This window comes from Mobula hypostoma, chromosome 5 (genome assembly GCF_963921235.1).
Source record: "Mobula hypostoma chromosome 5, sMobHyp1.1, whole genome shotgun sequence".
In the NCBI taxonomy this organism is placed as follows: Eukaryota; Metazoa; Chordata; class Chondrichthyes; order Myliobatiformes; family Myliobatidae; genus Mobula; species Mobula hypostoma.
Genome location: NC_086101.1, coordinates 113,980,857 through 113,999,997, shown reverse-complemented (window position 1 = coordinate 113,999,997; position 19,141 = coordinate 113,980,857). Strand labels below are relative to the sequence as shown.

Genomic DNA, 19,141 nt, shown 5'->3' with positions numbered 1-19,141 from the left:
GAATAAAGATTCTGACTGTCGATATTTCTACCCTGGGAATAAAGATTCTGACTGTCTATATTCTTACACTGGGGTAAAGATTCTGACTGTTGATATTTCTACCCTGGGAATAAAGATTCTGACTGTCTATATTCCTACACCGGGGTAAAGATTCTGACTGTCTATATTCCTACACCGGGGTAAAGATTCTGACTGTCTATGTTCCTACCCTGGGAATAAAGATTCTGCCTGTCTATATTCCTACCCTAGGAATAAAGATTCTGACTGTTTATTTTCCTGCACTGGGAATAAAGATTCTGATTGTCTATATTCCTAAACTGGGAATATAATTCTGACTGTTGATATTCCTACCCTGGGAATAATAATTCTGACTGTCTATTTTCTTACACTGGGGTAAAGATTCTGACTGTCTGTATTCCTACTCTGAGAATAAAGATTCTGAATGTCTATTTTCCTACACTGGGAATAAAGATTCTGACTGTCGATATTTCTACCCTGGGAATAAAGATTCTGACTGTCTATATTCTTACACTGGGGTAAAGATTCTGACTGTCTATATTGCTACACTGGGGTAAAGATTCTGACTGTCTATATTCCTACTCTAGGAATAAGGATTCTGACTGTCTATATTCCTACACCGGGGTAAAGATTCTGACTGTCTATGTTCCTACCCTGGGAATAAAGATTCTGCCTGTCTATATTCCTACCCTAGGAATAAAGATTCTGACTGTCTATTTTCCTGCACTGGGAATAAAGATTCTGATTGTCTATATTCCTAAACTGGGAATAAAATTCTGACTGTTGATATTCCTACCCTGGGAATAATAATTCTGACTGTCTATTTTCTTACACTGGGGTAAAGATTCTGACTGTTTGTATTCCTACCCTGGGAATAAAGATTCTGACTGTTGATATTCCTACCCTGGGAATAAAGATTCTGCCTGTCTATATTCCTACCCTAGGAATAAAGATTCTGACTGTCTATTTTCCTACCCTGGGAATAAAGATTCTGACTGTCAATATTCCTACCCTGGGAATAAAGATTCTGACTGTCTATATTCTTACACTGGGGTAAAGATTCTGACTGTCTATATTCCTACTCTGAGTATAAAGATTCTGACTGTCTATATTTCTACTCTGAGAATAAAGATTCTGACTGTCTATATTCCTACTGTGAGATTAAAGATTCTGACTGTCTATTTTCTTACACTGGGGTAAAGATTCTGCCTGTCTATATTCCTACACAGGGGTAAAGACTCTGATTCGCTGTCTGATCTGCATCTTATAATGTTATAAACCTCTGTTGAGTTTCACCCTCATCCTTCAACACGCCAGAGAAAATGATGCTAAATTGTCAAACCTCTGCCTGCATCTCATTTTCTCTAATCCAGGTAGCATCCTGGTGAGCCTTTATCCGCCCTCTCTCTCCAAGACCTCCACAATCCTTCCTGTTACAGAAATGTTTGCACTATCTGGGTGCAGCCTGCCCAAGTTTTTTCAATTGTGTGAAGCTGACATGTAATATTGAGGTTTAGTGCATAGCTTCTGCCTGGCAGAGATACATTAACACCCTATACCATCCCCCACTCCCCCTTGCCCTGCAAAGTGAGTCAGTAATTAGGTTATGATGCTCTTTTTCTGGTTACACCTCCTACAGACAGATTAGTTCGATGTACATGGACACCCCATCTCTATCTTTTACACTTATGGTCTCCACCCTATCGTCTTCTCTTTGTCTCTCCATGGCGTCTTCACGCAGAGGGTGGTGAGTGTGTGGAACGAGCTGCCAGTGAAAGCGGTGGATGGGGGTTTGGTTGTAACATTTAAGAGTAGTTTGGATAGGTACATGGATAGGAGGGATATGGTCCCAGGGCAGCTAGATGGGTCTAGGCAGAAGATCAGATCGGCATTTATTAGATGGGCTGAAGGGCGTTGTGATGGAGCGCACTCGGGAAACAAACTCCTCAGACACGCTCACTCACTCACACACAAATGTTGCCTTGCCATTCTGCTGTTGTGCCGGCAGGTGCATTAACGTACACTCCCCGCAATGTAGTAGACTTCGGGAGAGGGAAACCAGAGGTCCCTGAGCCAGTCCTCATTGGAGGATCAGAGGATTAGCAGCTTTAAATTCCTGCATGTTACTATTTCAGACAATCTTTCCTGGACCCAACACGTAAGTGCAATTGCAAAGAAAGCATGTCAGAGCCTCTCCTTCCTTAGGAGTCTGCAGAAATTCAGCGTGACATCCATAACTTTGACAAACTTCTATAGATGTGTAGTGGAGAGTGTATTGACTGGCTGCATCACAGCCTGGTATGGGAACACCAAGGGAAAATCCTACAAAAGCTAGTGGATTTGGCCCAGTACATCACGGGTAAAGCCCTCCCAACCACCGAGCACTTATACATGAAATGCTGTCGTAGGAAAGCAGCATCCATCATCAGAGATGCTCACCACCCTGGCCATGCTCGCTTCTCACTGTTACCACCAGGTAGAAGGTACAAGAGCCTCAGAACTTGCACCACCAGGTTCAATAACAGTTACTACCCCTCAACCATCAGGCTCCTGAACTAAGGGGGATAACTACACTCACTTGCCCAACCATTGAGATGTTCCTACAACCAATGATTTCACTTTAAGGACTCTTTATCTCATTATCTCATGTTCTCGTTATTTATTGCTATTTATTTATATTTGCATTTACACAGTTTGTTGTCTTCTGCACTCTGGTTGATCTTTCACTGATCCTGTTTACAGTTACTGTTCTATAGATTTACTGAGTATGCCCACAGGAAAATGAATCTCAGGGTTGTATGTGGTGACATGAATGTACTTTAATAATAAAATTTTCTTTGAACTTTGCTTTAACCATTTTCTCTGGCAGCTCATTCCATCTACAACCCACTCTCCATGTGAAGAAGTTCCTATTAAGGCTCTCTCCTTTCACCATAAACTATGCTTTCTAGTTTTCAGTTTGCCCAGGACAGTGCACATTCACCCTGTCTATGCCCCTCACGATTTGATACACCCCTATAAGGTCAGCCCCTCCCTCCCCAAGTCTTGGACACGCTAATGAATAAATCCTATCCTGCCGAGCCTCTCCCTATAACTCAGCTCCTCGTATCCTGGTAACATCCCCGTAAAAGGCCCGGACAGGTCAGCCACAAGCATATTGGATGGTGGGGTAGGTTTGAGGGGCCGAGTGGCCTACTACTGTTGCTGTTTTCTCTGTAAACACGATTATATTCGACTTCTTCTGGATCTGATGTGAGGTCCTTGATTTGTTTCTCTCATCACAGACACTACCTGACCATAAGACCATAAGACAAAGGAGCAGAATTAGGCTATTTGGCCCATCAAGTCTGCTCCATCATTCAATCAAGACAGATTTATTATCCCTCTCAATTCCATTCTCCTACCTTTTCCCTGAAACCTTTGGCACCTTTACTAATCAAGAACCTATCAACCTCCACTTTAAACAGCTGTCTGTGGCAATGAATTCCACAGATTCACCACTCTCTGGCTAAAGAAATTTTCCCTGATCTCTGTTCTAAAGGGACGTCCCTCTGTTCTGAGGCTATGTCCTCTGGTCCTAGGCTCTCCCACCATAGGAAACATTCTCTCCATGTTCACTCTGCCCAGGCCTTTCAGTGTTCAATAGGTTTCAATGAGATCCCCCCTCTTCCTTCTAAACTCCAGTGAGTACAGGCCCAGAGCCATCAAATGCTCCTCATTTATTAACCCTTTCATTTCTGGGATCCTGACCTGTTGATTGTGGCCAAGTCACGTTCAAGTTTATTGTCAGAGGCTGAGGTACCCAGGAAAATGAACTGTTTGCAACAGCACAGTATGTTACAGGCATGACAACAGAAGTTACATACTCAGATGAAGTTGGAAAGAGTGCGGAGAGATTTATGAGGATGTTGCCAGGATTCACGGGACTGTGTAATGGAGAGAGTTTGAGCAGGATAGAACTTTATTCGTCAGACTGTGTGAGAATGAGGGATGGTCTTATAGAAATGTATAAAAGCATGTGAGGCACAGGTAGGGTGAATGTGCACAGTTTTTCTCCCAGGGCAGCACACAAAATGCTGAAGGAACTCTGCAGGTCAGGCAGCCTCTATGGAGGGGAACAAACAGTTGATGTTTCGGGCTGAGACTCTTCATCAGGATTGGAAAGGAAGGGGGCAGAAGCCAGAGTAAGAAGGTGGAGGGTGTAGGCAGGAGAGGAGTACAAGCTGGCAGGTGATAGGTGAAACTAGGTGAGGGAAGAGGGAATGAAGTAAGAAGTTGGGAGGTGATAGGTGAGACTAGGTGAATGGGAAGGTGGGTGGGTGGGGGAAGAGGGAATGGAGTAAGAAGCTGGCAGGTGATAGGTGGAAGAGGTAAAGGGCCGAAGAAGAAAGAATTTGATAGGAGAGGAGAGTGAACGCTGTGCTCTCCATTAATACCATACCACTAAAAATATAAGAAAAGAATTAGGCCATTTGGTCCATCAAGTCTGCTCCGCCATTTAATCATGCCTGATTTTTTTTTCCCAAAGCCATTATCCTGCCTTCTCCCCTTAATCCCGAACCCCCTTACTAATCAAGAATCTATTAACCTCTACCTTAAATGACTTGGACTCCACCACATAGTGTGGCAATGAACTCCGCAGATTCACCGAGCTCTGGCTGAAGACATCCATCCTCATCTCCGTTCCAAAGGGACACACTGTTATTCTGAGGCTGAGAACTCCACTGATGGAAAGATTCTCTCCTCGTCCACTCTATCCAGGCCTTTCAGTACCTGGTAGGAGTGGTTTAAAAGGTCAGCACAGCATCATAGGTCAAAGAGCCTGTGCAGGCCCTTCAGCCCACAATGTTGCGCCAACCTTTTAACCCATTCCAGGATCAATCCAACCCTTCCCTTCCACATAACCCTCCATTTCCTCTTTTATCCATCTAAAGATCTCTTAACTGTCGCTAATGTATCTTCAATGAGATTCCCCGCCCATCTTTCTGAATTTCATCTTCTGGGAATGAAAGGATTATTATATGAGGAGTGTTTTTGTGGCTCTGGGCCGGTACTCACTAGAATTCAGAAGAACGAGGGGTGACCTAATTGAAACCTATGGAATGTTGAAAGTCCTCAATAGAGTGGATGTGGAGAGAATATTTCCTATGGTGGGGGAGTCTAGGGCCAGAGGGCACAGCCTCAGAATAGAGGAATGTCCATTTAGAATGGAGATGGGGAGTAAATTCTTTAGCCAGAGAGTGGTGAATCTATGGAATTTGTCACCACAGTCGGCTGTAGAAGCCAAGTCACTGGCGGAGGTTGATATGTTCTTGATTACTCAGGGCCTGAAAGGTTACTGGGAGAAGCAGGAGAATGGAGTTGAGAGGGAAATGGATCAGCCATGATGGAATTTCAGAGCAAACTTGATAGGCCAAAAGGCCCAATTCTGCTTCTATGTCTTATGGTCTTATGGTGTACAGGCCCAGACGCATCAAACACATTGTACCCTGAGTATGTATGATAATGAAAACAAATCTGAACTTTGGCTGACTGTGATGTGGGATATGGGATCTCAAGGTTGAAGATTAAATGTTCTCCCTGGCCCCACCTACGGCCTGCAGCGCAGCAAACTCACCTGATAGTAATCACCGTTGTAGTCGAGGCAGCCGCAGTCCTCCAGCCGGACACAGAGGTCGCCGCTGAGCACAAACCCCTTGTTGCACTCGCAACCCTCCGCGCAGGTGTACTTTTCCTCGCAGGTGGAGCTGGCGTAGATGTCAGTGCAGGTGGCCGGGCACGAGGACGCGCATTCGGTGTAGTGGCTGTTCTTCCCGCAGGCCAGAGCTGTGGGGACAAGGGTGGCCGTCAGTGGGGCTCAAGCACCTGTAAGTGGCGTCCAAAACTAGGAACCAGAATCAGGCTTATTATTCCTGAAGTATACGACATGAAATTAGTTCTGATGAAAGGCCTCATCCCGAAATGTTGACTGTTCATTCCCATCCACAGATGCTGCCTGACCTGCTGAGATCCTCCAGCATTTTGTCTGTGTTGCTCAAGATTTCTAGCATCTGTAGAATCCCTTCTGTGTGTATGATATGAAATTTGTAGTTTTACAGCAACAGAATGATGTAAAACATAAAATTACTTTGTTATGAAAATAAAATCATGAAAAAATGAAGGAATAGTGAGGTTGTCATAGCCAGGGTGGTGGTGGGGGAGGGGTGTGGTTTAAGGGGGTCAAGCTCCCACTACCTAATAAACACTCAAAATGGTGTGTGCATCAAACACCCTCTGACAACCAAGTCCAATTCTGGCCTTCTTATGTGGCTTAGCTACTAAGCCCAGTGGAACTGTTTCTACTGACAGGAGAAGGGCAAAGGCAAGTTACTGGTGGCTTAAAGCCTGTGGCTTCGGAAGGTGGTGATTGTCAGCTCATCTAGGAGGAGGAGAAGTCTGATCTCAAACCTCCGCTGCCCTGCAGCTAGAGCCACTCATGGGGAAGGCTTCGGGAGTAAACCCTGAGGAAAGAGTCCAGAGCTGGAGTTCAATGCTGACTGGAATCGGTCTCTGGTGATCATTTGGGTTCATTGGACGACTAGAGAGGGAGAATTTGCTACATGGGCAACAGCTTGCTCTCCATAGCGTACTACCCTGGCTTGTGTATCTAGACAGCTAGGATGCAACATTCATGGTCGATTCTGACAGAGGAGGGCCTCAGTGAGACAGTGTTCATGGACCATTCAGATATCTGGTGGCAGAGTGGAAGAGGCTGTTTCCTTAGTGTTGAGTGTGGGTCTTCAGGCTCCTGTATGGTATTGGAATTGGTTTATTATAGAGTCACAGAAAATTACAGCACAGAACCAGGCCCTTCAGCCCATCTAGACCATGCCAATCCATTTAAACTGCCTACTCTCATCGACCTGCACCCGGATCACAGCCTTCCATATCTCTGCCATCCATGTACCTATTCAAACTTCCCTTAAACATTGAAATCTAAACCGCATCCACTGCTAGCGATTTCACACTCTCACCGTCCTCTGAGTGATGAAGTTTCCTCTCATGTTCCTCTTAAACAGCTCACCTTTCACCCTTAACCCATGACCTCTCACCCAACCTCAGTGAAAAAAGCCTGCATGCATTTACGCTATCTATACCCCTCATAATATGGTATACCAATACCAAATCTCGCCTCAATCTTCTACTTTCCAAGGAATTAAGTCCAAACTTATTCAATCGTTCCTTATAACTCAGATCTTCCAGTCCCAGCAACGTCCTTGTAAACTTTCTCTGAACTCTTACAATCTTATTTACATCTTTCCTGTAAGTAGGTGACCAAATTTATCATATGTACCAAGATACAGTGAAAAGCTTTTGCTAAGGTGCAAGGATAATAACCAACTCCTCCCCTGAAGTCAATGACCAACTCTTTTGTTTTGTTGACATCGAGGGAAATGTTCTTATAATGACCCCATGTTACTAAGCTCGCTATCTCCTGTCCCCTTCCCTGATGGTACAAATAAGACCATAAGATACAGGGGCTGAAATAGGCCATTTGGCCCTTCGAGTCAGCACCACCATTTCATCCTGGTTGATCCATTTTCCTCCCAACCCCAATCTCCTGTCTTCTCCCTGTAATTTTTCACACACTGACTTATCAAGAATCTATCAACCTCCACTTTAAATATTCCCAATGACCTGGCTTACCCAGTCACCTGAGGCAACAAATTCCACAGATTTACCATCCTCTGGCTAAAGAAATTCCTCCTCATCTTCGTTCTAAATGGCCATCTCTCTATTCTGAGGCTGTGGCCTTCGGTCCTAAACTCCCCCACCAAAGGAAACATCCTCTTCACATCACTCTTTCGAGACCTTTCAATATTCAATAGGTTTCAATGAGATCTCCCCTCATTCTTCTGAATTCCAGTGAGTACAGGCCCAGAGCCATCAAACACTTCTCATGTGACAAGCCTTTCAATCTATGAATCATTTTTGTGAACCTCCTTTGAACCCTCTCCAATGTCAGCACATCCTTTCCTAGATAAGGGGCTCACAATAAGGAGGTTAATAGGTTCTTGATTGGTTAGGGTGTGAAAAGTTACGAGGAGAAGGTGGGAGAATGGGTTGAGAGGGAAAATGGATCCGCCATGATGAAAGGGAGGAAAAGACTTGATGGGCCAAATGTCCTAATTCTGCTCCTATGTCTTATGCTCTTTGCTCTGATGTGAACCAGATATTCTCCGGATCTCCTTTTGTACAACGCCCCAAAATACTAAGTTGTAAGGTTCCCTGAGAAAGCTCAGAGCTAGAAGAGACCAGGAGTATATGAGACACAGATGAAACTTTAACATCGGAAAAATATCCCAAGGCGTTTCAGAGCACCAGTGAAAAATGGGGATCGTTTATCCATTTCTGTCTTGTCAAAGTAGGATAAAGTGTCAGCGAGAAAAGGAAAACTAAAAATAGATCAAAGCAAGGAGCTCCAGTGGAAGGGGAGAAAGATTATTCCTGGGTTTTGAAGTAAATCCTCAGATTTCACTCCACAGGGTGTTTGAAGAAAATAGAGAGGAGCCTCAGATACATGAACAATAATATCCACGCTGCTTGAAGCTTTCAAGATGGAATTCAGCTGCCAGATTGGAAATTAGTTACAGTCCCCCAAGGATTGATGGAGAGTACGGAGGGAGGGAGGCACACATGAAGTGGGAAAGAGACAGAGGCAGACAGTGACTGAGAGAGAGACAGACAGACAGACAGAGACAGAGATAGAGGGAGAGAGAGAGAAACAGAGAGACAGACAGAGAGAGAGACAGAGAGAGACAGAGAGAGGGAGACACACACACACATATAAAGGGAGAGATACAGTGGAGGGAGAGAGACAGAAATAGTGAGAGACAGACAGAGAGTGACAAAGAGGAAGATAGAAAGAGAGAGAGACACACACAGAGAGACAAAGACGGAGAGAGAGAAAGACAGAGACACGTGAACTAAAATGCAAATAAACTCTAGCCACTGGAAACCTGAAATAAAAACATAAAGTGCTGCAAATACTCAGATGGAAGGTCACCAACTCAAAATGTTACCTCTACATCTCTCTCTGCAGATGCTGCCTAACCTACTGAGTGGTTCCAGCATTTTTTTTTTCTTTTTTGTTTTAAATTTCAGATTTGCAATTCAGAATCAGCTGCGGCGAAGCTGGTCTGTCACCAGTGAGGGAATGCTGCAATGACTGAATGAGCATGGTCTGAGTGAGGGAGCTAGGCTGGTATTGTTGAGAGATCAGGAACGCCTGATTTAGCTGTCCACCTTACTGAGGCGTTTAAGATCATGAGGGACATGGACAGGGTCAATACATGGAGTCTTTCCCCAGGGCCACGGAGTCGAGAAAGAGAGGGCATACATTTTAAGCAGAGAGCAGAGAGATTTAACAGGAATCTGTGGGGCAACTTTTCCACCCAGAAGGTAGTAGTCAGTATATGGAACAAAACTCCCAAGGAAGTGGTTGATGCAGGTACAATAACAATATTTATAAATAAATATGGGGCAGAGGGGTGCTTTGGGGTTCTGATGTTTCTGTCATTTATCCTTTGGGTTTTTTCTCTTTCATGGATGTCTGTGAAGAGTAAGAATTTCAGGTTGTATACTGTATACATTCTCTGATATTAAATGGAAATATTTGAACCATTGAAGCTTTTGGACAATATTATGTATTTTTCAGTAATATTTGAGTGATCATGTGAATATATTGCTTGATGAAGCATTCTTGTTTATTTACAATAATTCATTATGGGTTACACGTATAAATACATGAATTGCATACGTCATCACACTACCATGTGATACTTACACAGCTCATTTAAAGTAAACACAAAGTTAGACCCACATTTCAGACTAAACTGAGCTGATGCACTTGGGTTGGCTTTATGGTGCTTTCCCCGCCATATACAGCCGGATATTCCATTTCTTCAGTCATGTGTAAATGTTGTTTGTGTACAGTATTTAAGGTAGATACTTCTGTTTATTTTGTAATATGATTGTAGCGACACTGTGGGATGTATATTCCAATTCATGTGTTGACTTGCACTAACTCTGGGTGATTAAAGACGGTATGTCCTGGAGCCTAGTAAATGGGTTCATTGCTCTCAGTGGCAGAGAGCGAGAGATCCGGACTGCCAGGAGTTTACACCGGACAAAGTCCGGAGCTATTATTGTGTTTCCTGGTAGATATCCTTTGTAAATATTGGCAGTTTTTTTCACTATGTTCACCAGTTTTTGTAAGTTTGATTTTCGACACTCCTAATAATCACCCTTGCACAAAAGTGCTAAACGACACCAGCCATGTTTCCTGTGGTCAAAATCTACGTATTTATCAGGGAGGCACTGTAACCAGACAGACCTTAGATCAGCCGTTGAGTGATAGTGCTAGGTTGAAGGACTGAATGGCCTCATCCTGTTCCTATTAATTCAGTCAGAGCCTCTGGATGGATCAGTGCGGCTGAATAGCCCATGGATGCTCATGGGTCAGTGGGTGAGGGCACGTGGCTGAACCTGGAGGAGAGGACCAGGAGGCAGGGAGGGATCTGCATGCAGCCTCACTTACGGCAGAAGGTGTTGTTCCTCCACTTGATGCCAACGCCCTCGCTCTTGCACACCTCGACGTAGGACTGGATGTTGTCGCAGAGGGTAGAGATCATCCCGCCGTACATGCAGAGGTCGAAGACGCAGTTCTCGATGAAGGAGGTGGGTTCGACGATGTGGTGGCACTTGCTGTACTTAGCCGAGAGCAGCTCCTCACACTGGGACCTCATGTTTGACTCCTCCCCGGGCATGCATGGGGGGCTCAGGTCATCCCTGTCGTCAGAGTAGCATCTGGGGGAGAAGAAAGCACAGTCTCACACAGCGCCGGATTGGCAGTGCCCTTACCTTTGTCACCTCTGTTTCCCTCACTACTGCTCAGCCAAAACAGGATGGAGTTCTCTTGGTCCTTACCTTTCACCCTCCCAGTGCATCATGTTCTGATGCTTCTTCAATGGGATCCCCTCCCCCAACCTCCCCACTCCCTTCTACTTTCCGCAGGGACCGCTCTCTGGTTCGGTCATCCCTTCCCTCCCATCGCTGCCCGTTCCTTTGTAAAAGTAGGAGACTTAACACTTTAACCCCACGGCCCCTCCCTCACCAATGTCCTGGGTCCCACCTAGGTGAGGCTGACGAGGATTAAATTGGTACATGATCGTCACATGCCCCAAGATACAGTGAAAAACCTTGTTTTGCATGCCATCCATATACAACACTTCACTGCGTCAAAATAAATTTTATTATCAAAGAGGAGGGAGCGGGCTTTTACTGTTGCTTGCATGGTGGTTGGTTGGAGGGGGATTTGGGAGTTCGATGTTTCTTTCATTCATTCCAGGAGGTTTCTTGTTTCAAGGTTGTCTGTGAAGAGTACGAAATTCAGGTTGTATGCTCTGATATAAAAATGAACCTTTGATATATGTCACCATATACAACCCTGAGATTCAGTTTCTTGTGGGCAGGGATAACACTCTCTTACCTCCCGGGTGGGAGGCTGTTAAATCCCAGTCCCACCCCAGACACTCAGCCTTGTTAACCAGTGTAGAACTGAGGATGTGCTATACAGTCAACAGTACTGTCTGTCGCTCAGATCAAGGGCTATGGCTGCTCCACCACTGGCTGGCTTGGAATCACTCTGATGTCCCAGTCCAGTCCACTATTAGTCAAATGGATTGTCCAATCATGGTCGTAGCTTGAAGTGAGGGCTCTTTTGTTCACGCTGTCCATCACATATCCCAGTGGCCACACATTCCAATTCTACTTCTCAGTCCATTCTGACATGTTGGTCCATGGCCTCCTCCACAGCCACGATAAAGCCACACTCAGGGTGGAGAAGCAACACCTCATATTCCGCCTGGGTAGCCTCCAACCTGATAGGATGAATATCGATTTCTCTAACTCCCCCCCTCCCCGTTCTCTCCTTTTCCATTCCCCATTCTGATACCCCTCTTCTCCTCAGCTGTCCATCACCTCCCTCCCCTTCTCCCATGGCCAACTTTCCTCTCCTATCAGATTCCTTCTTCTTCAGCCCTTTACCTTTTCCACCAATCACATCCCAGTTTCTCACTCCGTACCCTTCCCCTGCTCAAATTCTCTCTCACCCGGTCTTACCTATCACCTGCCAGCTTGTACTCCTCCCCCTCCCCCTCACCTTCTTATTCTGGCTTCTGCCCACTTTCATTCCAGTCCTGATGAAGGGTCTTGGCCTGAAACATCGACTGTTTATTCCCCTCCATAGATGCTGCCTGATCTCCTGAGTTCCTGTGTGTGTGTGTGTGTTTTGCTTTGGATCCCAGCATCTGCAGGATTGCTTGTATTTCTACGTATACGTCAACTGCACTGATCCTTGGGTTAATCTGTGCTTGGGGACACGGTGAGTCTGTCCCCTGTTCACTTACCGAGAGTCATCATCGTTGTCGTCATCATCATCGTCATCGTCATCATCGCGGTTTCTGACCTGCCAGCTGTTTCCGAATTGAGGGACGCCTTTCGCCAGCAGACCGTTGGGCATGAGCAGATCATCAGTGGCATCGTTGTTGAAGTTGCCGCACATCCCACACACCTGAAACACAGGTGCGAAGAGGCTCACTGGGATTGGCCGGTGCAACGACTTCGCCCCTCCCGCCATACCTCAAGCACTTGGGCCTCCAACACCTCAATCCCGCCAGCGCACAGAATCACCCACCCGCAGAGAACACAGGTGGAAATGAGAAATAAGAATGGTTAACAAGCCTATATTACAGACCACCCAACAGTTCACAGGGCTTAGAGAAACAGACATGTAGAGAGATTGCAGACTGTTGCAAGAAACACAAGGTTGTGATAGTAGGTGATTTTAACTTTCCACATACTGACTGGGAGTCCCATACTGTGAAAGAACTAGATGGGATAGAATTTGTCAAATGTGTTCAGGAAAAGCATTTCAGGATGTATATTGTATACATTTCTCTGACATTAAATATGCCTCTGAAATCTTTGAAAGTTTCCTTCGTCATTATGCAGAAGTTCCAACCAGAGCACGTGCAATACTTGATTGTTATTAGGGAATGAGACAGGGCAGGTGACAGAAGTTTGCGTCTAGTGATCATAATGGTATTAGTTTCAAAGTAAATATGGAAAAAGACAGGTCTGGTGCACAGCTGGAGATACCAAATAGGAGAAAGGCTAAATCTGATGGTATCAGAAAGGATCTGGAAAGTCTTCAAGAGATATTGAGGCCCTGTTTGTCACAACCACGGATTCGGCAGTGCATCACATTCGGCAATCGTGCTCGTGAATATGCACGTGTCAGCTAATTATTATTTCATTGTGATAATATTTAACTCCATTCATTCCGTCACAATATTTGTTGAGACTTGGACACAGCTACTCTTCGCTGCCTGCATTCCGCCTTGCCAGTGAAATTGGACTGTCGAGTCATCTGACTCTGAAGGCTAGCGGTATTCGTTTTATTCTTAGTTGTTCTTTTCAGCTGCAGTGTAGGCTTCGTTTTCCATTTGAGAGCTTTAGTTTACGGCCCTGTTTGGCCTAGCATTTTCTTTTCCTTTTAACACTGTTCACATTAAAGTCTGTGAACTATCGACCTGCTTCAGTGTCTCTCACACCGCACTTGGGCCATGTCTGAACCTGGTGATACTGGAGGTGCATAGCAGGTATAGGCAGGTAAGAATAAATGAGGTGATTATGGAGTATAAGGAATGAAAGAGAACTCTTAAGAAAGAAATCAGGAGGGCTAAAAGAAGGTATGAGGTTGTCCTAGTGGACAATGTGAAGGGGAACCCCAAAGCTTCCGGTCCACCTTCTTTATGCCGAATAATCATCGATCAGCCCATTTCTACTGAGATGTCAGCTTGTGATAGTAAGGGTTTTAAAGTCAAGGAGACCCAGATGTGTTTGGGTGACATAGTAATGTAATGCTATTACAGTGCCAGCAATCCAGGTTCAATTTCACCATTAGCTGTGACCATATAGGTTTCCTCCGGGTGTTCCTCCTATGTTCCAAAGATGTCCGGTTTAGTAGGTTAACAGGTCACGTGGGTATAATTTACTTTACTCTGTCTGAGATACCGAAGTGTTGGATTATTGATGGACTCCAGACCAACGTCTCTTTGGAGGCTTTTGCTATTCGTTGCATGGTGGGGTGTCGGGTGGGGGGTGACGCAGGTCGGTGCTTCTGCCCCTGCGTGTGTGTGGGAGGGGAGGGGAGCTTCTGGCTTCTGATAGTACTTTAATTCATTCTTTGGGGTGACTTGTTTCATGAATGTCTGTGGAGAGTAAGAATTTCTGGCTGTATACTCTATACATTCTCCGATATTAAACTAAACCAGGTGACCAAATGTTGAACTTTGAATGTACGTTGAACTTTAATTGGATGATGTAGGTTCCTTGGGTTGGAAGGGTCTATACTGTGTTTTCTCTCTAACCTCCCCACTCATTCCCCCACACCATCCACCCAATAACAACCTCCTTACCTTCCCGTAGTACGAATTTGGCAGTTTAATTTCGAGGTGGTGGTTGCCATCGAACCTGACCATCAGCCCGAAGGTGGTCTCCAGGACGGTGTAGATGCCAGTGGAGTAGATACTGACGCCCCTCACGTTGTCCTCGAATGGTGTCCTGATCTTCATGTCATCCAGCTATGAGACAAGGATAACAGGTCAGGGAGAAGGAGTGGGGTCCTCCCCTCATGGCTTCTCAAAGCCTTTCCACCATCTTGACGATCAATATCAACCATCTTGAATGAGATCACTCCGAAACAACCCTCAGGGCCCTTATCGTCAGCTAGGTAAGAGTAGCCTGTGTGACTGCGACCCTGTCCACTGCCCTAAACCTTCCTTCCCTCCACCACAGAAAACAGAATTCGCAGGGTTGTGCCATCTACAGAATACACTTGCCCAGGATACTCCACCTCTACCAGCAAGGACAAGGATTACAAATTAGTACAGGATTACAAATACCTGGGGATACGAATTGACAATAAACTGGACTGGTCAAAGAATACTGAGGCTGTCTACAAGAAGGGTCAGAGCAGTCTCTATTTCCTGAGGAGACTGAGGTCCTTTAACATCTGCCGGACAATGCTGAGGATGTTCTACGAGTCTGTGGTGGCCAGTGCTATCATGTTTGCTGTTGTGTGCTGGGGCAGCAGGCTGAGGGTAGCAGACACCAACAGAATCAACAAACTCATTCGTAAGGCCAGTGATGTTGTGGGGATGGAACTGGACTCTCTCACGGTGGTGTCTGAAAAGAGGATGCTGTCCAAGTTGCATGCCATCTTTCCACTACATAATGTACTGGTTGGGCACAGGAGTACATTCAGCCAGAGACTCATTCCACTGAGATGCAACACAGAGCGTCATAGGAAGTCATTCCTGCCTGTGGCCATCAAACTTTACAACTCCTCCCTTGGAGGGTCAGACACCCTGAGCCAATAGGCTGGTCCTGGACTTATTTCATAATTTACTGGCATAATTTATATACTACTATTTAACTACTTATGGTTCTATTACTATTTATTATTTATGGTGCAACTGTAACGAAAACCAATTTCCCCCAGGATCAATAAAGTATGACTATGACTATGACCAAGAATAGACTAGATTACTGCAATGCACTTTTTACTGGCCTTCCAAAACAAACATCAACTCATTCAGAACACAGCTGTTAGACTTCTAACCAAAACCAAGATAAGGGAATATATCACTCCCATACTAGCTGCTCTGTATTGGCTTTCTGTACTGTATCTCTTGGAATTGACTGTAAAGTTCTCTTATTTGTTTTTAAAACTCTCAATGGTCTTGTACTGGAGTACATCACAGAATTGCTTTTGTATTACAATCCTGTTCGAGCTCTCAGGTCCTCTTCCGCCAGTCTCTTAAATTTAAACAATCTGCCTCAAAAGACTTACTCTTAATAATTTCTCCTTTGGCTCTTCCCACTTCCTCCAAACTAAAGGTGTAGCTATGGGCACCCGTATGGGTCCTAGCTATGCCTGCCTTTTTGTTGGGTTTGTGGAACAATCTATGTTCCGTGCCTATTCTGGTATCTGTCCCCCACTTTTCCTTCGCTACATCGATGACTGCATTGGCGCTGCTTCCTGCACGCATGCAGAACTTGTTGACTTTATTAACTTTGCCTCCAACTTTCACCCTGCCCTCAAGTTTACCTGGTCCATTTCCGACACCTCCCTCCCCTTTCTAGATCTTTCTGTCTCTGTCTCTGGAGACAGCTTATCCACTGATGTCTACTATAAACCTACTGACTCTCACAGCTATCTGGACTATTCCTCTTCTCACCCTGTCTCTTGCAAAAACGCCATCCCCTTCTCGCTATTCCTCCGTCTCCGCCGCATCTGCTCTCAGGATGAGGCTTTTCATTCTAGGACGAGGGAGATGTCTTCCTTTTTTAAAGAAAGGGGCTTCTCTTCCTCCACTATCAACTCTGCTCTTAAATGCATCTCCCCCATTTCACGTACATCTGCTCTCACTCCATCCTCCTGCCACCCCACTAGGAATAGGGTTCCCCTGGTCCTCACCTACCACCCCACCAGCCTCCGGGTCCAACATATTATTCTCCGTAACTTCCGCCACCTCCAACGGGATCCCACCACTAAGCACATCTTTCCCTCCCCCCTTCTCTCTGCATTCCGCAGGGATCGCTCCCTTCACAACTCCCTTGTCCATTCGTCCCCCCATCCCTCCCCACTGATCTCCCTCCTGGCACTTATCCGTGTAAGCGGAACAAGTGCTACACATACCCTTACACTTCCTCCCTTACCACCATTCAGGGCCCCAAACAGTCCTTCCAGGTGAGGCAACACTTCACCCGTGAGTCGACTGGGGTGATATACTGCGTCCGGTGCTCCCGATGTGGCCTTTTATATATTGGCGAGACCCGACGCAGACTGGGAGACCGCTTTGCTGAACATCTACGCTCTGTCCGCCAGAGAAAGCAGGATCTCCCAGTGGCCACACATTTTAATTCCACATCCCATTCCTATTCTGACATGTCTATCCACGGCCTCCTCTACTGTAAAGATGAAGCCACACTCAGGTTGGAGGAACAACACCTTATATTCCGTCTGGGTAGCCTCCAACCTGATGGCATGAACATCAACTTCTCTAACTTCCGCTAGGCCCCACCTCCCCCTCGTACCCCATCTGTTACTTATTTTTATGCACACATTCTTTCTCTCACTCTCCTTTTTCTCCCTCTGTCCCTCTGAATATACCTCTTGCCCATCCTCTGGGTCCCCCCCCCTTCCTTGTCTTTCTTCCCGGACCTCCTGTCCCATGATCCTCTCGTATCCCCTTTTGCCTATCACCTGTCCAGCTCTTGGCTCCATCCCTCCCCCTCCTGTCTTCTCCTATCATTTTGGATCTCCCCCTCCCCCTCCAACTTTCAAATCCCTTACTCACTCTTCCTTCAGTTAGTCCTGACGAAGGGTCTCGGCCTGAAACGTCGACTGCACCTCTTCCTACAGATGCTGCCTGGCCTGCTGCGTTCACCAGCAACTTTGATGTGTGTTGCCTCAAAAGATAATTGGCAGGTCAGCCTTTTTGAACTATGCTCCTAAACTGTGGAATTCAATAGTATAAGGACTGCACACTCAGTTGCCAGCTCAAAACCTATTTATTTAACCTTGCTTTTAACTAACATCTTTTTGTCTTTTATTTTCATGTTCATTTTTATTTTGTCTTTTATTTTCATGTTCATTTTTATTTTGTCTTTTATTTTCATGTTCATTTTTATTTTCTTTTATTTTCATGTTTGCATTTTATCCCATTTTAGAGCATGTTGAACTACATCGTCTGTATGAAAAGTGCTCTATAAAAAAAGTTCTTATTTTTTCTCAACTCAAGTTGGTAAAACCTGAAGCACAGGCATAGCCAAGCACTTTCATTTCTCAATCGCTAGGAACTTCCAGACTATTCTAGTGGTGTTTAGTATTGTGGCTTTCTGGAGGTTTACATAAATATTGCTGTGTAGCCCTAATTGTTTAATGCTATTGTGTAGTGTCTTTGGGATGATACCAGTTTTAGATATTGCTATGGGGACAATGTTGATAATCCATAGTCTTTCAATTTCCTCTTTTAATTCGGCCTATTTCTGGTGTCTTTCACTTATTGATTTCTGTATGTTATGTGTGTTTAGAATGGCTTTATCTATTAAGTAAGTTGTTCTTTCTTGTTTATTATTATATCCATACAGTTGTTATGGATTGTCCTATCTATAATAATGGATCAGTTGTAGTAAAATTTGTTGGACTCTGACTCTAAAACGGGATTAGGCTTGCATTTATCGTAAGGTATGATTTCTTTTATGAATTTATATTTTAAAGCAAGATTTTGGTGAATGATGTTTGACATTTGTTTGTGCCTGTGTAAGTAATCAGATTGAGTTAAACTGCTCCAGGATCCTGTAATGCATTGGATGGTTTCTCCTTTCTTTTGCCATTTTCTATATTTATCACCTTGAATTTTTTGGTCCTTTTATGTATTTTTGATAATTTGTTTTGTGTTAACCACCTGGTCCTGTTTTGTCACAAGGAACCCTTCTGCTTCTGGAAAGCGGTCTCCATCTCTGAGCCAGGCATTTGATGTTTCCTTGTCAGCATCTAGTCTGCTCAGATCATGGGGATGTCTTCCATGGTGGGTCACACTCTTCCATTGGTTAACTTTTTTTTTCTGTATGATAATTTCTTCATTTTTCTGGGTTGAATTCAGTGGTGTGTACTCCTTGTCAGAATTGCATACCCTCACATGGACTGCTGAATCCTGCTTTCGCTGATGAAAATACATCCTTGGAAGTTTTATCTGACTGTTGCGTAATTTTTTAATGTCTGTTATTCCTCTTTCTCCTTCTACCCTAGGTAGTGTTAATCTAAGCACATTTGAGTCTACATAATGTTTTCTAAAATTTGTCATTTCAGTTCTTATTTTTCTTTGTACATTTTCCAGATTGGTTTTGGACCAAGATATCATGCCAAAAAATTTGTTAGTTTGGATAAAGCAAAAGTGTTTATTGCCTTTGTTATATTTTTACTGTTGAGCCCCGTTTGGCAGATTTTCTT

The 19,141-nt window shown here is 44.7% G+C and overlaps 1 protein-coding gene across 1 annotated transcript in view; it reads right to left on the bottom strand.

Moving 5' to 3' along the window:
• Positions 1-19,141, bottom strand: part of LOC134346937 (zonadhesin-like) — a 153,685-nt gene that overhangs the window by 38,297 nt on the left and 96,247 nt on the right. The window contains exons 27-30 of the mRNA XM_063048811.1: positions 14,541-14,705; positions 12,468-12,631; positions 10,598-10,866; positions 5,636-5,844 (exon numbers count right to left, since the gene is read on the bottom strand). Of these exons, the coding sequence (XP_062904881.1) occupies positions 5,636-5,844; positions 10,598-10,866; positions 12,468-12,631; positions 14,541-14,705 (807 nt within the window). The remainder of the gene's footprint in view (positions 1-5,635; positions 5,845-10,597; positions 10,867-12,467; positions 12,632-14,540; positions 14,706-19,141) is intronic.